The 20,807-nt window shown below is 40.0% G+C and overlaps 1 protein-coding gene across 5 annotated transcripts in view; it reads left to right on the top strand.

The window, feature by feature from the left end:
- The window catches only part of UVSSA (UV stimulated scaffold protein A), a 94,553-nt gene that overhangs the window by 41,535 nt on the left and 32,211 nt on the right, over positions 1 to 20,807 (top strand). For all 5 annotated transcript variants that reach the window (XM_074951838.1, XM_074951840.1, XM_074951841.1 and 2 more), the window contains 2 exons: positions 13,030 to 13,201; positions 15,348 to 15,503. In XM_074951838.1, coding sequence (XP_074807939.1) covers positions 13,030 to 13,201; positions 15,348 to 15,503 — 328 coding nt within the window. The remainder of the gene's footprint in view (positions 1 to 13,029; positions 13,202 to 15,347; positions 15,504 to 20,807) is intronic.

Raw genomic sequence — 20,807 nt, 5'->3', positions numbered from 1 at the left:
TGTAATTTTTTAAAACTTCTGTGTAATTTGAGCTGTTGGGAAGTCAATCTGCAGCTGTAGAAAGCCAAATTTTTTTCTCTTTGGTAATATTAAGGTGTGTGCATCAGTGTTCTCTTAAATTTTTTCCATCCATGTGCAGAATGAATTTTGTTATGTGCACCAATATCGAGGTAATGTGTGGATATGCACCACCAGTAGAAACAAAAAACCTAGATATAATACATATTTTTAAAAAGTTACCATAGGGATAATTAGTCTATCCAAGACAGGTTAGGCATTTTAGAACTCACTACTCAAAGAATTAAATGTAAGCATAAGAGAGAAATAAAAACGATGAAATGCATAGACCAGTCAAAAAACTGTGTGTATTGCAGGAAGTATCAAGAAGTAACAACAATAATACAAGTATGTGTTGGGAGGGGAGCGTGAAAGACTGTGTGTGATAGAGACACTGTGTGTGTGTGTGTGTGTGTGTGTGTGTGTGTGTGACAGACACGCGCTGCCTCTTTAAGTAGATTGGCATTCATCAGTCTGAAGCCTGCCTTTTCAGACACAGCAGCAGCTGCCAGCAAGCTCCTTCCCACATCCCTGTCGTGCCCTCCTCCCCAGTGGAGATGGGGTACAGGGGAGGGGGACACCCTGACATCAGCGGCCCCCCCGTCTCCTCCCCTGCTCTGCACTGCAAGCAGGAGGCTCCCGGGAGCAGCTGGCCAGGGGCTCCAAGGCAGAGGGCAGGAGCAGCACAGCAGTGGGAGGGACAGGCACATGAAGTGAGTGGCACTTGATAGACTGCTTGGCAGCCGCGCAACTTAGAGGGAATTTAGGTGTGCATATATAAATCGAGAAACTGGCAATTAGAGTGACCTTTTACTTGTGACTGCCTCATACCATGAAGATTGACTACAGTGTGTGGGAGGTCTGCAGTAGTTAACAAAGTCAGCTCAAGGAAACCTCAAAATATCGAGACATGCTAGTGAGGCCTCAAACAGGATGAGATCCCCATTGTGCTAGATAAGCATCTATGAAGATGCAGACCCTACCTTGGAGAGCTCACAATACTAAACCCAGCGCTATATGAAGGGTGGGCAAGAGGGAGACAATCAAATATTTACAATATTTATATATATGATATCCATTTTTATAAATGTTAGTGTAAGTACATCAGTCAGTAAATAATCACTTGCCCCAACTGCCTCTCAACTTAGCTATGTAAATATTGGCTCACTCTGAGTAGGGATTGTAGTACTAGTGGGTCTTGAGAATGGACTTGAAGGAGAGGATTTGCACTAGGGATGATGGGGAGTCTAGTGTATTTTGCCTTGACTGTACCAAGCACTGGAACTTGGCTTCCATGTGTGGTTTAACAGCAGCCTGAAGATTCTTAGCATAATATATAAAAAGTCAGTTTAATCCTCACCACCTTCCACTCCAAGTGCAAAGCGCATGACTTCATCCTGGCCTCCTCTATCATAAACACATAGCAGTGTGTTCATTGAACCCCGCAAAACAATATTGCCATATTGAAACAAAACAGTTGCGCACACAATTCTTCCTGTGGGAAGAGGATGAGAGAATGAACAAATGACACGTGACAGATGTTAGTCCCATCATTTAATGCACTTACTGGAAGGTGCTCAGATACTGCATTGATGAGAATTTATATAGAATAGAATAATCCGTTCCTTATTTCTATATATACTGTAGCTAATAAAAAGATACTCTTCTACTTTTTTTTTTTTAACTGAAGAACCAAAATGCCAATTCCCCCTTTCTCCCCAAATCTCACAGTGATATTATGCATGTATATAAATCTGGGTAGAAGCTAAGGGACATACTTCGTATGAACTTCATAAACCTTTGTTTGATTTTCTTTTAAAAGTTTGTTCTTAGCAATTATTATTTCTGTTGTGTTCCTGAGAGAATATGAGCTCCTTTTCTGGTGGATAAAATTACTGTTTTAAGGCCCCAATTCAAGAAACAATCCTTATTCAGAAAAGCTCTTAAGCACATGGGAATGGATGAAAACATATACTTAAGTGCATTTGTAATTTACTGGGCCAAACTGCTCTGTTTCCATTGTGTAACTATGGAGTAATCATGTTGACTTCAGTGGAATGACTCTGGATTTACAACAGTGTAACTGAAAACTGCATCTGCTCCACTGAGTTCAAATCTTGTTGGGCTTATATTTTTAATCAAAAGATTCTAAAAGTTAAATCTCCCGGTGACATGGTTCACTTTTCTAAATCAGAAAAGGCCTGACCAAAAACAATTTATATGCACTAAAGGGCCAACTTAGTATGGCCCAGATTTGTAAAGGTATTTAGGCATTGCCCTATTTACACTTGCTGTGGTCAGCATTGCAACACCTATGTCTGATTTTCAAAAGAAATTTACAAAAAAAAGAGTACTTGTGGCACCTTAGAGACTAACCAATTTATTTGAGCATGAGCTTTCGTGAGCTACAGCTCACTTCATGCATCCGATGAAGTGAGCGGTAGCTCACGAAAGCTCATGCTCAAATAAATTGGTTAGTCTCTAAAGTGCCACAAGTACTCCTTTTCTTTTTGCGAATACAGACTAACATGGCTGTTACTCTAAAAGAAATTTAGGTACTTAGGAGCCAGAATCTCATTGACAGTTGATAATATTTAAACCATTAAGTGCCTAAATCACTTTTGGAAATGAGACACAGGGTCCCAAATCAGTTAGGTGTTGCAATGCTGAGCAAATCAATACCTAAATACCTTTACAAATCTGGGCCTAAAAGAATAAATCGTGTGCTTGGTAAAGATGTGTGATGTGATAGCAGGAGACTCAACTGTGATGAAGGGTTAAATATTTAACTAAATATAGACATTTGTTTTTTCCAGATACAAAAGGGTCAAAATCATCCCTGGTGAACTCTATTGAAATCAATTGAATTACCCCAGCTTTATACAGCCGAAGGGTTATTTTGCTAGCTTAGTTTTTAATTCATGTGAAATGCTTTGCATATAGGAAACAATGGAATTTTACATCTCAGTTCAGAAGTCTAATATATTTGGAATCTCTTAACTACAGCATATTACGCCTTCAATTTTAAATACACTCTTGCTGTTCTACAGACAGTCTGAATAATTTAAAGGTTTCCTCCCCCTCCCCCCCCCCGGCCTTGATTCTGCACCTGAATAAACAGTGAAAGTCTAATAGCTCCTCAAATTAATATTTTATGTTATGTAATAAAACAAAGATGTAATACACAACCACTGAAATTTATAAAATGGTAACTGAAATGTCATATCAGAAAGTCAGTTAATTCTCTTTCATTTCTCTTTGGGAAAATGAAAGTATTTACCAGTGAAATGAATTGCAACTTCAAATACCATTTTTGGTTACAAATTTATATTTGTTGCTCCACTGAGATCTAAAAAGTTTTTGTGCCAAGGGAAAATTTACTTTGGAGAGAGTATATAGATATAAATGTTGCAACCCCAAAAAGTTACAATAATATTTAATGGCTAAGATAAGGAGCTGAGTTTTATCATGGAACTGTAGGATGGGGGGAGAAATAGACAAGTCAATTTGAATCTCCATGTGTAAGATGAAATGTAAATTTGTTAAAAGAATTTAGGTGATTAGGTAACTGAAGTGTGAAGATATAACCCATTAGGGGTGTCATGCCAAATTAGCATTACCAGACTTTTAACGACCTCCCATTTGTATAATCCCTATTTACACTTGCACCTGATGTCTGTAGTGGGACAAGGGGCCAGCCAGTTTGCAGTATCACAGAGTTATTCTAAATGCATGTTAAAAGAAAAATGTCAAACACTTTTATAATAAGACACCTCAGATTGTGTGTTCATCTAGAAAAGACACACCAATTCAAATGAAAAGGAATTAATACAGAAAATTACCAGTATAACTTTATTAGAATTGGTTTTGATACTTTTTATTGAAAATATTATCACTGCTATTGACTTATATTTTTTCTTCCAATGACTTCTGCTCATCCTCCACAAAAGGATTGAGCCACAGTGCCAGGATAGTGTGGCAAAGCTTGTTCTATTACCATGCATGCTGTTCCTGTTGTGTGGATAATGGACTTCAGTCTCCAGGACTACATATCATTTTTGTTGCCCTCCGCTGGATTGTCTCCAATTTGTCCACATCCTTTCTGTAGTGGGGGGCCCAAAACTGGATACAGTGCTCCAGATGTGGCCTCACCAGTGCCGAATAGAAGGGAATAATCAGTTCCCTCGATCTCCTGGCAGTGCTCCTACTAATGCAGCCCAATATGCCATTAGCCTTCTTGGCAACAAGGGCACACTGTTGACTCATATCCAGCTTCTCGTCCACTGTAATCCCCAGGTCCTTTTCTGCAGAACTGCCGCTTAGCCGGTCGGTCCCTAGCTTGTAGCAGTGCATGGAATTCTTCCATCCTAAGTGCAGGACTCTGCACTTGTCCTTGTTGAACCTCATCAGATTTCTTTTGGCCCAGTCCTCTAATTTGTCTAGGTCACTCTTGGCCCTATCCCAAGGCTGCTGACCAGTTTCAATATATGAAGGCAGATGCTCTTGATAGTGTGGAATTTTATAGCGAGAATAAGATCATTAAAGCTCTCTTATTCCCCCCCCCCCCCCCCCCCGCATTACCTCAGACTTGCCTGGGTTCAACTTTAGCTAAATGCTGATTTTGGCTAGGCAACAAAGATATTTGGGTTGTGCTGCTTGCTTATGACACAAAGCAGATGTCGAGCTGGATGTTGTCTGCATAATGCTAGCACTTCAGTCCATGTTATCTTGTCAGCCCCTCTAGTGGCTTTGTAGAGATGATTGATGAATAATATGGGGGGACAGAATTAGGCCTCTGGGGATCCTTAGAGGTCTAGGAATGGTTTCCCATTCAGATTCTTTGGATTTAAGATAGCTCTTTGCAAAGACTTCTGATGAATTCTTTGATTTCCCCCACCCCCCCAAATCTGTTAAAAAAAAAAAATAATAAATAATTTTTTTTTACTCTGTTTTTACGTAGTTGGCTTTCCTTAATGGTCTCAATGAATAAAGCCTTCGACACTAGACTCCTTCATTATCTTCGGAGATTCAGCTTCAAAAATAGTTTCATTGAGTTTAAGGCCAGAATAGACCATTCGTTTTATCTAGTGTGACTTCATGCATATCATAAGCCTTTTCATTTCACCTGTTTCCCTCCCCTGTATTAAGCCTGGTAACTTCAGTTACTGACTTTTTAGTCGTCTGGAAACTGAATAGTTGTGTTCCACAGGCAGAGACTGAGGCACCATCAATGCCCCGAGGCCCTTGCAATAGCAGGGAATTTATTAGGTGATATGTTCCTAGGTGATCCTAGCAGGCGATCCATGCTCTGTGCTGCAGAGGAAGGCAAAAAATCAGCAACATGCCTGCCAGTCTGATTTGTGGGGAAAATTCCTTTCTGGCCTTTTGTCTGCTGATTAGTTAGACCCTGAGCATGTGAGCAAGACACACCAGCCACACATCTGAGAGAGGATTCTCTTTGCCACCTCAGAACACCAGTCCACCCCAATCAGTATCCCATTTCTAGCTGTGGCAAAACCCTCCCCCACAGATTACAGTGGTGCACTGGGGGGACTCCCTCCTGACCCTTGCAGGCAACTGGCTGAAGCCCCAAAGCATAAATTAGATTAATCATTATTATGCACATGTGCATTATGCATATTGTATGCGACTTATTTGTGATCCCTGAAGCCAGGATTGCCCAGTTTTGATCGTTTGAAATTTTTGAAGAGCATAAGGATCAAGCCTTAATTTGCATATATAGTAAAATTATTTTAACAAAAATAAATGCACACTATCGCCTTTGTTTTCTCATCTTCCTTTGTAGATGGCTAAAATTGCTTGTTTCAGTACAGCAACAGCAAAAATGAAAATATGCAGTTGATCAACTTGGTCCACACCTTACAATTTTAGGGGAAAAGTAGTTATAAACCACATTTGGGATCCTATGGGCTGTACTTGGTGTGGGTTTACTTTTCCCCCCTATATCCATACTATATTAGATGTGCACATATTTATTAAACTCATCTAACAGAACCCCACATCTACTGGGTGAATTTTGTTAAACATTCTGCCTAAAATGAAGATCTAAGTGTTAGGTGAACTGGGGTAAGGGAGCTCTGTCTCCACTTCCTTTTTCAGGCTCAGATTCAGGAAAGCACATGCTTTAGCTAATTTCCAGTAGGGATGCTTTGTTGAGTCAGGGACTCAGTCACTAAAGGATTGTATATTCTCCATGTAACACAATTTGTTTAGCTAATATCCTAGGTCTAATATGCTGTGAATCTTGAGTTTCATTCTTGGGATCTGGACTTCATAAATTCTAAGTCTTGTTTTTCCTCAGTTGAGTGTAGATGCATTACAGAAATCAAAATCCTCCTTCCCAGGCTCAATGATCCTGCCCTGTGTACCTCAGGACTAGGAGCTGCACGGGGGATGTCTCAGTGCCCCTCAGGTTATATGCAGTCATTTCTCAGAAACTTGGGGAAGACCAAAGTAAACAGACAGAAAAACATTAGAATTCATAGTTCCATTGACAGAAATTAAATTCAGAACCAAGAGTATGATAGAGCTGCAACATTAGCACTAAACGAATTAGTCCATTAGGTTACATGGAGAATTTACAGGCAGTTATTGACTTCTATAGGGAAAAAACCCCAGAACAGCTATTGAAAAGGGAGTAAGAGACAGCATTACCCCCTGCTTTCTGTACCCAGCAGAACTTAGGAGCCTCTTCCTCCTCATCAGAAGACAACAGTATTAACACACAATTAATTATCTTCATTCAGAAGATATAATACCTCTGATTAAACAAGCATATTTTTTATTTTTTAAAAAAGGAAGTATAGACTAAAGACTTTTGTTAAATTAAGATTAAGGTTGCTATTTAAAAAAATCTTCAGAAGTGAGGAAATGAATAGTTAAGATTACTGACTACATAATTGAAATAATACTGCCCTTAATAAATGGTATATCAGAAATCTGCCTAGAAGTGATAGTCAATATTCAAATTACAACTGACTTTGATCCACTGTATACAAAAAAACTTAATTTTTTTTCAGTGCATGCAATTGTTAGAAATATTTTAGTTGTTAATTTAAAAGTAAAATTGATACATTACATTCATGTTAGAAAATCATATTCAGACAAAAATATCCCTTTTACAACAACCCATAAAGAAAAATAATACAATATATTTGTCATAAAATATACCTAAGAATTAAATATAAATTGAATATTTGCACATTTACAGAAAAACGTGATTAAAATTTTTCTACTTCCAGGAAAATGTTAAAATTGTTTATCTTTCTCATATATACGAAGGAGTAGATTATGAAAATCCTTCCACAATTCCATGCATGGGTCCCTCTTGTAAGTAAGGTCCTCCTGAAATTTGTAGGCCCTTCCTCAAGTTGGTCTCCCACTGAAGAACATAGAAGTTGAAGGTGCTGAACACTGCACAACACAATCAGCATCTTGTAGGTTTGTCCAGAGGATTAATTTTACAAGGGGACTGCTCACGTGCACATTAATAGGGTGGCAAATTTGTCACAGAGCAGTCGTGGTAAATTAGTAAAAGTTGCAGGTTCAGGGGAATATAGTGTGTCATCGGAGCACTCTTGTCCTAGACTAGATTAAAAATGGGGCAGAGATAAGGTTATAATGAGCATTAAGGTTATAATTGTTAGCATGTCTATAATTGTTTTGTCAAACCACATAAGATGTGTAATGTAATTTAATTTCTGTAATTAATGACCTTAGCTATTAATTATGTTTTTTATAGCTTAGGATTTTTAATGTGCAGTTACAGCAACTTGAATGAAAATTTGTTAGTGAACATGTGTGCATTATAGGGGGAGTTGGTAGTGACCTTTATATTTAGGTTGCCTAACACTTTTTCATTATAAAAGATTCTTTCAAACTTTTTTCAGGAAGCTCTGTATATGTCCATGTGATGCATTGTTTTTATCGTGCATATGATTACCTCACTTGCACTCAGTTGAAACATCTACATTTGCCAGAATTAAATCTAACATTTCAAACCTCCTAGCACTTCAAACAGCTGCTTTGGGGTTTTTTTTGTTTGTTTGGTTTTGTCAGATACCTCATACACCTACAGGACTAGAAATGGGTGCCATCAGAAACGGAAGATTCTGAGCTTTCCCAGTGCAGCGTACAATACTTGGAGCCCTGGAAGGCTCCAAGATACTGATAAACCATTTTAGATATTTTTTTTAAAAGCTCTTTTCAGTCATTTTTAGAAACTTTTTAAACAGTTTAGTTTTTTCTTTGCCTCAGAGGTTTGTATAGCTGAAGTCATGTTACCCAGGGAGCCTGCCTTTAGAGGTGGAAGGATAGGAGAGATGATCCCAGTAAAGGGGTTTAAAATAAAGCAAACTCTAAAACACTTCTGAAATTAATTTCAAAAATACATGATGCCATGTGATATGAAAAGATTTTAGCACCTGTTGGGGATGATCTGCATAATTCACTCAAGGTTTCATCCCTCATGAGAATGGAACTCTCAAAAATAATGAAACCTTTATAATACATTATCACATATGATAATTTGTTTACACACACTGTGTATATGCATACATAGATATTATAGATTGGATTCTGAACCACTGAAGACAATGGAAGCTTTGCCATTTGTTTTTGTGGGCATAGGTTCAAGCTCTGTGTGGGAGTACTTCTGTGTGTTCATATAGAACATGCCTTGCAAAATTCTCTTCACCCAGCTTACTGTATTTGATGAGTAAAAATATCTTTAATTTTTTCGTGATCATGGTGGTAACGGGTGAGTGGGTAAATATTCTACCCAACCTGGTAAATTTCCATGAGAGATTTGCGTGTGTGTTTGTGTGTGTGTGTGTATGTGTATTAATATAAATTACACATGCTTTGCTTGGGTAGGACTCCTTAAAATGTGAAACAGAAATTAAATATTATATTGCTCCAGGAAGGTTGCAGTCCATAATACTTGTTTATATTCTATCTCCGTTTTTTCAATTAAATGTAGGTGAATCTGAAGTAGTTAGATTTAGTCTAAATCCACACAGCTGAGGAAACCTGTGCTCTTTCTTTCTCATTTCTTTCTCTGAATTTTGACTGAGGGGCTTTTATCTCCTCCTAATCCCACCATTTCTGTCAGGACATAATCTCTTTCTCAAATTTACATTTTAATTACAAGGCCAGCTGAACTAGCTAAAATCAATAATGTCAGCATTCAGCAGCCTAACTTTCAGTTGAAACCCCAGCCTCTCTATTTCCTACTATCGATTTATCTCTTGAACACTGTCTACTTTATTGCTTCAGGCAAATAGGTGCCATTTGGTCAATTTAAACAAAAAGGGGTATTTGGACATTTTTATGATTCTTTCTAAAAGCAGATATTGGAACAAATTTGAACCCAGGTACTGTACCTCTGCTAGATGAAATACAGGGAATAGCTGAATTCTATAAAGGAATTTTACTTTTAAAATCACATTCAGTGTCTTGTATTTACAACACAAATATAGAAGTTTCATCTGTCTGCTTTGGGGATTCTTGCTTTATCTTGTCACCAAAACTAATTTTATAAACAAATGTTAAAATGTGTACACTATAACAGTATTTGTTAATGCTGCAATAATGTATTTACCTTTCACATGTTTAGCCATCTTTCTTTTAATGGTTTAAAATAACAAATCAATGAAAAATATTTTGTTCTTGCAACCCTTCAGAATTCCTGTATTGATCTTTTGGTTGTGATTGTATATATCTAAATGTCACATTGTTCATTTATCTCTCTTGGCTTTCCTGTGTGTGTGTGTGTGTGTGTGTGCGCGCGCGCCGGTTTAACTCAGTATGATAAGTGAGCGATTATGCTTTGCATATACAGTGTAGGAATCAGGATTATAACTAAAGTTTTGGAACAAATTTGGGACTTTTTTTTTTTACATGGGTCTTTTTTCCCCTCTTGAGTATAGAACTGCTAAGCTTTTTTTGAATATTAGCAGTGACTGGAATATAATGCAAATAGAGGTGCCCAGGACTCTTGGGTACAGCCTGTCCAGCCCCTTGAGAAGGCAACTACAAAATGAGTTTGCAAAGATGGATCTGCCATTCTCCCATTGGTGAAAAGTCAAAATCACCACCAGGTGGACCATAATTGAGGATACCGATAGCCCTTGTTGCTTCAGGTGTAGCAAGTAGTTCAGAATACACGGAACTGATGATCGCATAGGCGAGACCCCTTTCTGCGCTGTCCAGATCCACTCTTCCACTTTGCCAGGTATGTGGCCTTAGTGGATAGTTTTCTGTTCCCTAAAAGAACTTCTTGAACCAGACCTGAGCATGCTAACTCAAAGGGGTTCAGCCCTGGAGCTTCCAGCCCATGAGATGGAGGGACTTGACGTTCGGATGATGTAAGCATCCATGATCCTCAGAGATGAGATCCAGAAACGGAGATAGGCTGATTGGTGTTTCCACCGAAAGATCCAGAAGGGTGGTAAACCAGTGCTGGCCAAGTCGGGGCTATCAGGATCAGGTTTGTGACTTCTTCTCTGACCTTCAGCAGGACCTTGTGTATGAGAGGAAAGGGGGGAATGCATAGTAGAGATGGTCTCTCCAGGGTAGGAGAAACACATCCATGAGTGAGCCAAGGCTGTGATTCAGAAAGGAACAGAACTGAAGACACTTCCTGTTCATTTGGTTGCAAAACCGGTGTATCCGGGGAGTTCCCCACCTCTGGGAAAATGTTCTTTACGGTATCTGGGCGGATGGACCATTCATGATAGGAGAAAGACAAGTGGAGGCAATCCACTAACTTGTTCTGTCCCCTTGGGAGATAGGAGGCTTTGAGGTGGATTAAGTGGATATGCAGAATTCCCACAGGCAGAGAGCTTCCTGGGATAGGTGTTTCCCCATTCAAGACCTTAGCAATGTGCTCTCTACTCTACTTGTCCTGGAAAGTAGCCTTCTTGGTGGCCATCACCTCGGCCATAAGGGTCTCGAAGATTAGGGCCCTTACTTCACAACCTCCATACACAGTCTTCTTTAAGGATAAGGTCCAAATGTGCCCTCACCCAGCCTTCCTCCGAAAGGTGGTGTTGCAATTCCACAATAACACTTCAGAGCTGATCTCCACAATGTTCCTTGAGAGGCTGTTCTGCCATCTAATAGACCTCCCTGTTAAGATTCCACCCCTTCTCAATATTTAGCCTATATTTTCCTCTGCTCAGTTTCATCCCATTACTCTTAATTATCATTGCCCTTATCTGTCTGGTTTCCAGTAAATTTTGCAGTGCTCGTATCAAAACCAATTAGAATGAATTTTTACATAGGATTTTTTAGACACAAACACAGTCACCAGCCCAATGCTCAAGTTAAGAAGTGGAAGTAATAGGTGAGCATGCTATGTATTCAGTGCTGCCGGTTAAGAAATGAAGGGTGGGATAGATGATGGGAAAGACTTCAAGCAAACTGGGTTGTTTTCCAGATGAAGGCTGCCACAGCTTGCTCAAACTTTCCTTCCCATGGAACAATAGTTTTTGTTGTTTTGGTTTTACAGTTTGTACTTGGGTTCGCATCTCTTATAAAGATGCTTACTTTATTTGTTTGAAAAGTGCAAATGTAAACTATCGGATAAGTGCATGTGATCAGGTCTCCCTCTAGTGGCTGGCCCTCCTGGAGAATCAGAGCCTATTACTACTACCTGCTAATGGAGCGGCTGTTTTAGTTCAGCAGGTAGAGGTCTATGCTTTTGATCTATCTAATCTAATCTAACTTTCACTAATCTTAACTGTCTGTCTGCCTCTGTAAAACAGTCATATTGCCCCCATCACTGCAGTAGCTGAGCTTTTGGTGCTGAAGATCTTGCAGTGGGTTTGTTCCTCAATCATGTCAGATTGTCATAAGGATGCTAGTTGGTGGGCACGCCCTGTGCTTCTGCAGGCACTTAGGTAGATGCTTTATCTTTGAAAGTAAAGAGTGCTCTTTTTTTCCTGATGGTTATCTACAAAAGAAAAGATTCTGGTAGATTGCGTCTGTTTGAGAATATACTAAAGGATCAAAGCTCTTTACATTGTCAGTGGAGCTGTTTCTCCTTTTGCAAAACACTTAAGAAAAGAGATCACATGTCCAGCCCTTCTGAAGCCTGTTCTATGTATCTGAAGGGCCAGTATGGCAATTGGGAATCACCAGGTTGGAGGAAAAGCCTTAGCCACACAGCTCTTTCCCATTAATCATGCTCCTTAACTAGCTGTGGTGATGGTAGGCTGTAAGATGTTGTTGGACCTGCTATGTCAGCTCTACACCACCAATGAATATCCCTACATCAGAGCTATTCCCCTGTGCCTGGCTGAGCCAAGTTTAGGTCTGCTTTGCACAGGGAATGTTACACCAAAGCAGCCACAGCACTGGGGAGCCTATGGCTATTAAGTCCGTTTTCTTTCTTCTGCTGCTCTGCAACTTTATTTATTTATTTTTGCATTTCTGTATTAGATAGGGAACTTCTCTTTAGCATCACTCATGGATATAATATTCATAGTTCCTTTCACATACTACTCTGCCTTGGATTAGCAGTGAGTATGGTATGGACTCTGAGAGGGCTGATGTGAGACTATTACCAGCCACAATCATGTCAAAAAACAGTGTAGCAATTTGGACATCATCTTTTTGTTGTTTAACTTTTCTTTCCTTGTGGGATAATACAAGTGTGTCATAATGAGGTTTTACTGTTGATATGGTAGTAATACTTGTTTGTACCAAAATAATAATAATTTTCCCATAGTAGAAATAGTAGTGTATCTACTGGCTTGTATCAGTAACATACTGGTTGATGCCATTCCAACGAAAAATAGTTAGTGAGGTAGCCACAATCTATCCACTCCTTTGATAGCCTTACCAAACACTCTGATGTAGTTGTAAGATTTCTCTTTTTAAAGACTTTATTTTTCCCCTCCTAAACATGCTGGGGTTTTTTGTTTTGTTTTTTGTTTTTTTCTGCAGGGTTGGAGCCCCAATCATCTCCGAAAGTGTTAACAAAAGGAATGGTCATGAGGCCAGCTTTGCTGAGCTCCCAGTCAGAAAGGAACGAAGAGGAACTTGATCCAACTTGTGCCGCTGCAACATTGAAACTTATCCAAGATAAGCTACCTAAGTTACCATCCCTAAACACCAGGTCATGATCATTTTATTTGTTTCAGAAACATCACTATGATGTTCCTTGGCTCTTTTAGTTACAAAAGCACTTCCAGAAAGTACACCCAGAAACGGGGCAGGCTAGAAGAGATTAGGCCAGGGGTTCTCAAACTGGGGGTTGTGACCCCTGAGGGGGTCTCAAAGTTATTACTTGGGAGGTCATGAGCTGTCAGCCTCTACCCCAAACCCTGCTTCGCCTCCAGCATTTATAAGTATTAAATATTTAAAAATGTGTTTTTAATTTATAAGGGGAGTCATACTCATAGGCTTGCTGTGTGAAAGGGGTCACCATACAAAAGTTTGAGAACCACTGGATTAGGCTATAAAATATTACTTATTTGTATTTAAAATACTTTTTTTATACCCAGTCTTAACACATGCGTGATTAGAAATCGAGGTTTTGCTAATCATTTTTTGTAGATTCTTTAGAAAATCTTTTACTAAGAACTTATCATAGGGATCCCTTCCAAAAAAGGGTTCTGTTTTCTGGGGGAATGTTTTGGTTTGCAAATCCTAATACTAGGTTAGCAAATAAATAGTTTCAAAAGCCTTGGATTTCATGGTGACTTACTGTGTCATAAATGCCAGCTATTGAGGCCTGTCATACTGATTTCAAAGACTATCATTTGTCAATCCTATTCAGAGCTTCCTGAAATTTCAGTCCTGACTATGAATTACAGTAGAATCTCAAAGTTACGAACACCTTGGGAATGGAGGTTGTTCGTAACTCTGAACAAAATGTTATTGTTGTTCTTTCAAAAGTTTACAGCTGAACATTGACTTACTACAGCTATGAAACTTTACTATGCAGAAGATAAATGCTGCTTTAACCCATCTTAATTTAAATGAAACAAGCATAGAAACAGTTTCCTTCCCTTGTAAAATCTTTATTTTTAAACTTTCTCTTTATTTTTTTAGTAGTTTATGTTTAACACAGTAGTGTATTGTGTTTGCTTTTTTTTTTTGGTCTTTACTGCTGCCTGATTGCGTACTTCCGGTTCCAAATGAGGTGTGTGGTTGACCAGTCAGTTCGTAACTCTGGTGCTCATATCTCTGAGGTTTTACTGTAGCGGAGATTGATATGCCATGCTTGCAAATCTCTGAGTGTGGACTCTAGTATTCCCTGTGACTGGAGTAACCTGCTAATGGACTGGCATCTCCCAAAATGACACTTGTATAGTGTAAAAAGCTAGCAGACGCTGAAGCACAATCTTGCAAAGGCAAAGTGCTGTACTCCATTAGTTTTCTAGAGGGTTTAATCAATATGGCAATAACAAACTAAACTTAAAAATTTAGATGTCTAAATTCAAAAAAGATGTTTGTGTTTTAATACTATAAATTAGTAAAACCATCATAATTTGGGCTACTGAAGTGCTTAGGCTCTGCAACTTCATGTTTTGGGTTTAGTGAATTGTTATCTAACATTGCATAACTGGTAGTGGGCATTCTTTAGTCAAATAGTGGAAGGCCATCCCTTTACTTGCTAATGATGCACCTGGTAAAAACCCCTTTATACCAATATACTTTGGAGTACTGTGTTTGAGAACAGCTAACAACCTTACCTACCTCTTTTCTTTATATACTTTTGTCCTTCTGTAACACAAAACTTCTGCTAAGGGAAAGGTAGAATTGGTGGTGGTGCTGAAAACCCCAATAGTGCAAGTCTGGGAGATGGAATGCTGTGGACACAAAACAAGGATGTTGCAATCTACGTAATGACAGTACAAACATGGACATAAATCTACAGAAGCAAGACGGTTCTGAATTAGGTTTTCAACAACAACCTCACTGTGGCTTCTGTTGTACTACACCATCTATGATCCATTATTACATCACATACAGACCTTTAGGGTCCCACAAGCTGCTTTAAAAGATTTTTTCACAGTCATGAGCTGAGTGTTAATATAAGCTTAACTATATATTGTGCTCTGCTTGTATGACAGCATCACACTCTATATCCTAAAGAACAAACCAAAGTAGATAGTAGATAGATAGTAGATAAAGTAGATAGTAGAAGTCCTAGTGGATCTTAGATAATGTGAGTGTTGGTGCAAAAGGTTAGCAAAAGCAGGGAAATAATTGTGATCATTATTGTTCTCTATTGACTTTTTATTATCTTTCTCCAGTGCATCTGCAAATCCCAAGCCAGCAGCTTCAGGAGAGCTTGACAGTGAGACAAGAAAACTAGAAGAAGAAGAAAGAGCTAAAGCTCCTATAATACCCTTTGGATTAGATCTTTACTACTGGGGACAGGACCAGCCAACTGCTGGCAAAATTCTCAAGTAAATACAGTCTGATTTTTCTTTTAAGAAACAAAAAGATTGGTTTAGTCTGAGAGGTTGTGCAGGGGATGAACCCTACTGCTTCTGATAATAATTACTTTTCTCCTTTCCTTTACAATAAGTGATCTATAAACATTCTTAGTAACTTTAACTTACAATTAGATGTATTTTGAGAGGATAGGATTTGAATTAAGTATTTTAGTCTTTCAGAGCATATCTGTATTTATGGTAGCACCTAGTCCAGTTGAGATAAGGGCCCCATGAGCTCAGTGCTCTACAAACACAATACGAGACAGACCCTGCCCTGAAGAGTGTGCAATCTAAATAAGACAGACCAATGGTAGAAGAAAAGAAGGATTATTATTCCCATTTTTATAGATGGAGAACTGAGGCACAGAGAGATCAAGTCATTTGCCCAAGGTCACACAAGAAATCTGTGGCAGAGCTAAGAACTACACCCAGATCACCTGAGCCCCAGCTTGAGTCCCTTAACAATACAACTGTTGTTCTTCCTTGTTTGGGAAGGTGCTGTGCTTTCTTGTACACAGAGTGGTGCCAACTTTGTGGCAGGACCAGCAACACTAGGACAGTTTACACCTGCACCTCAGAGATTTGTTTCTAATTGGCAATTTTAAAGCCTATTCATAGCCCTGTAATTTTTATTATTAACCTGGCATTCAAAGTCCTCCTTCCATTTTTTGCTCACATTGTAGCTCATGGGTATACATCCGCTCTCTCCGAACAAGCAGGAGATTTCTATTTCCCTGACAAAGAATGTATCTGTATCTGCTGCAGAAATTGGCACTGAAGCACCACAAAACTGTAGGGCTTGTAAGTCCCACACTGGGTTAAAACAGGTAAAAGATTGGAAGTATGTGTGTGTTGCTAATCAAAAAGGTAAACTCTCATGGCCTCACTGGTATTACTTTGAGTTTGTTTTCTTACCAAAGCAAAACAGCTTAATCACAATTAGCTTTGTGTGGATATCTGTAGTAATAATGCTATACAAACAAACCATAACTGCTGCAGCAGCATGAAGCCTGGGGGGAATAGCATCATCAATTTTTCCACATTTCTGCACAAATGTGGAACATCAGTTTCCCTGGTACAGGGTCTTTTGTTTTGCCTTACATTACAGATGATGATGCTAACACATTTTCTCTTTCATACTGCACTTTCCAGAAGAACAGCAAACTTCATGTTCTGCTATTCTTCCCTAACTCGTTGATTTCTAATGCCTTCTTGGACAGAAACTCAAATGGTAATTGATTTCTTATTGTCTTTTGTTACGATTCACCCAATTTGATTTAGCTCACAGAGGTAACATTTGGAGAAAGTAGCAGTAGTAGTGGCAGTGTTTCTGTGCCCCAAATCATGTAAAACACTGCACAGACTTTGTGTTATTGAGCAGTCACTATAGAGAGTGAAATTTGACACAGTATGATGCTTTAACACACTGCCTCCCAAGTCTGTCCTGTCCTATGAAGTGAATTCTTTAAAGTCGATAGAATGGTAAAGGTTTTCAGTAAAGCCATAAGAAGTATTTGTCTGTGATACTGCCTAAACAGTGGAAAGGCTTTATTTTACATTGCAAATGAGTTATTCAAGTCATAAGTGAAATCAGAAGCATATTTGACTGCCTGTCTGCCTCGTGTGTTTTATTTTACGCTTCCCAATAAAATAGAGGGCACACTTCTAAACCTTATAGCCTATAACTACAGATATGCCGATCTAACCAAAGATAATTTAAGTAACTGCACACATATTATACCATTATCAGAGGGGTAGCCATGTTAGTTCGGATCTGTAAAAGTGGCAAAGAGTCCTGTGATACCTTATAGACTAACAGCTTATTGGAGCATAAGCTTTTGTGGGTGGATACCCACTTCGTCGGATGCATGTAGTGGAAATTTCCAGAGGCAGGTATAAATATGCAAGCATTATACTGTTGACACCTGGGTAGAATATACTTACTGACAAATTAGGAGAGACATTGCCAGATCCTTTGACTTTATCTGTGGTAGAAATAAATACCTCACAAGATGCACTGAAAAATAAAGGAGGGGATATATGCAGCTTTTATGTAGACTTATTTTTTAAATCAGATGTAGAAAATCTTCAACCTTCAGTTGCTTCACATTATAGCTTGTTAATAACACTATTTTGAGAGTTTCTACAGGGAGATATATGTGGTAGATCTTGACTTTAGTAAGGCTTTTGATACTGTCTCGCATGACCTTCTCATAAACAAACTAGGGAAATACAGCCTAAATGGAGCTACTGTAAGGTGGGTGGATAACTGGTTGGAAGACTGTTCCCAGAGAGTAGTTATCAGTGGTTCACAGTCAAGCTGGAAGGACATATCAACTTGGGTCCCTCAGGGATAAGTTCTGGGTCCGGTTCTGTCGATATCTTCATCAGTTATTTAGACAATGGCATAGAGAGTACATTCATACAGTTTGCGGACAATACCAAACTAGGAGGGGTTGCAAGTGCTTTGGAAGATAGGATTAAAATTCAAAATGATCTGAACAAACTGGAGAAATGGTCTGCAATAAATAGGATGAAATTCAATAAGGACAAATACACAGTACTCCACAGTTGAACACATACAAAATTGGAAGTGACTGCCTAAAAAGGAGTACTGCAGAAATGGATCTAGAGATCATAGAGCATCACAAGCTAAATATGAGTGAACAGTGTAACATTGTTGCGAAAAAAGCAAATATCATTCTGGGATGTATTAGCAGGAGTGTTAGTATTGTGTCCAGTCTGGGCGCCACATTTCAGGAAGGATGTGGACAAATTGGAGAAATTCCAGAGAAGAGCAACAAAAATGATTAAAGGTCTAGAAAACATGACCTATGAGGGAACATTGGAAAAAATGGGTTTGCTTAGTCTGGAAAAGAAAAGACTGAGAAGGGACATAAGTTTTCAAGTACATAAAAGATTATTACAAGGAGGAGGGGGGGAATTGTTCTCTTTAACCAGTGAGGATAGGACAAGAAGCAATGGGTTTAAATTTCAGCAAGAGCAGTTTAGGTTAGACTTTAGGAAAAACTTCCTAGCTGTTAGAGTGGTTAAGCACAGGAATAAATTGCCTGGAGAGGTTGTGGAATCTCCGTCACTGGAGATTTTTAAGAACAGGTTTAACAAACACCTGTCAGGATGGTCTAGCTCAGTGTTTCGCAACCCACAGACCACTTGCAGCCCAATCAATACGTAGCTGTGACCCATGTGACATCCTTAGGGCCATAAAAGTAGTATATATATTGTGTGGATGCATCCCACATAACACAGAGAGCTCATATGCGGCCCACAATGGTAAAGAGATTGAGAACCACTGGTCTAGAAAATACTTAGTCTTGCTTTGAGTGCAGGGGACTGGACTAGAAGACCTCTCAAGGTCCCTTCCAGTCCTGCAATTCTGTGATTCTATGAGATTGTGATTATCAGGAAGCTAATTTTTAATGGCCGTTTAATTTAGTCAGCAACTGATGTACGTTAGTCTTTTCTCAAGGAGAGTACTATAGTGGAGTCTACAAAGAAGTTGGATTAAACTTTATTTTCAAAAAGTATCCTCAACGTTTAGCCCAATGACAATAGCCCATTAAGCTGTTATAAGAACTCTTAAATTCAATATATTCTTTCCTCCCTCTGTTTGTGGAGCTCGTTATTAGTTATTCACCTGTATTGAGGACAGACTGTCTCTGAGGGCTTGGCTACACTTGCAGATGTAGAGCGCTGGGAGTTAAACCAGCCTTTGGAGACTGCAGCAGGGAAAACGCTGCTGTGTGTTTACACTGTCAGCTGCAAGCACACTGGCGTGGCCACATTAGCAGCTCTTGCAACACCACAAAGAGCAGTACATTGTAGTAGCTATCCGAGTGTGCAAGTGGCTGCAGCGTGCTTTTCAAATGGGGGTCAGGGGTGGAATCTGACAGGGAGTGTGTTGTGTATATGAGGGGGGGAGAGACCATGTGTTTTGGGGGGCAGAGCATGTGTCAGCATGCTGTCTTGTAAGTTCAGACAGCAGCAGACCTCCCTCCCCCTTGCCTGCCTCTCTCTCACGCAAACTCACAGCAGCAGCATTCCACAGTAATGGTTTGCTTTGTCTTGGGGTAGATAAGCATGCTGGCTGTCAGAAATGGAGCTTTGAAAGGGGAGATCCGCATACCTGCAGCTGAGTTCAAAACAATGACAAGAGTGGCCACTTGACTTCAGGGGATTATGGGACGTTTCTGGAGGCCAATCACAGCGCAGTAATGCAAGACATCATCCACACTGACACCCAGGTGTTTCAGCTGGGGCGCAGCAAGCATTATGCTTCTCGTAGAGGTGGATTACCAGGAGCACTCCAGCTGCAGAGTCCAGGCACTCTAAGTGTGGACGCCTCAGGAGTTAGAGCACCCGGGGCTGATTTAATGCGCTCTAACTTGCAAGTGTAGCCAAGTCCTAAGTGCATTGGTTCTTAAACTGTGAACTACAGAGTTCTTCTTCAAGTGCTTGTTCATGTCGATTCCAATCAGGTGTGTGTGTGCGCGCTCATGCACAGTAGCTGGAAGATTTTCCCCCTGGCAGCATCCATCGGGTCGGCCTGGGCATCCCCTGGAGTTGCGCCTTCATGGTGCTCAATATTGAGCCCTGTCGACCTGCCACCCCCTCAGTTCCTTCTTACCGCCAGTGACAGCTGGAACTTCCCTGTGCTCTTGTCTCGACAAGTGCACTTAGCAGTTTCTTACATTGCTCTCCATTAGTTTTCCATTGTTCGTTAATAGTTAGTAGTTCATTAGTGTTAGATAAGTTTCCTTTGCGGGGGGAATCCCCTTCTATGCTTTCCTGACGCCAGGGCATGCCAGGGTCTCCGGTGGGCGAGTGTATGTCCAGAAGCGAGCCTCACACCTCATGTCTAAAGTGTTTAGAAGAGGGCCATCAGAAGGATCGTTTTGCCATTTGTAAGACCTTTAGGCCCAGGACTTTAAAAGATAGAGAGCAGCGCCTGAAGGTCCTGTTAATGGAGGCAGCACTCCACCCCAGCCCAACCCTGGGTTAATGGACCCTGTGCCGAGTACTTCTTCCTCAGTGCGGAGTGCTGCGGCACTGTCAACACGAGCACCAGTGCCGGGTAAGGATAAGGACTCACGGCACCATCCCGGCTCCACTCACGGGTCACATGCCACACACAGGCACCGCTCGCAATCGCTGGTGCCGCAAAAGAAGAAGAGGCCGGAGTGGGCCTGCTGGGCATTCAGGAGGAAGTAGTGGAGGATGCAGATCCAATGGTGCACATCCTCACCCCCTCTG

This window comes from Natator depressus, chromosome 4, assembly GCF_965152275.1.
Source record: "Natator depressus isolate rNatDep1 chromosome 4, rNatDep2.hap1, whole genome shotgun sequence".
NCBI classification, from domain to species: domain Eukaryota; kingdom Metazoa; phylum Chordata; order Testudines; family Cheloniidae; genus Natator; species Natator depressus.
The sequence above is the reverse complement of the archived record's forward strand: the minus strand, read 5'-3'. Positions and strand labels throughout refer to the sequence as shown.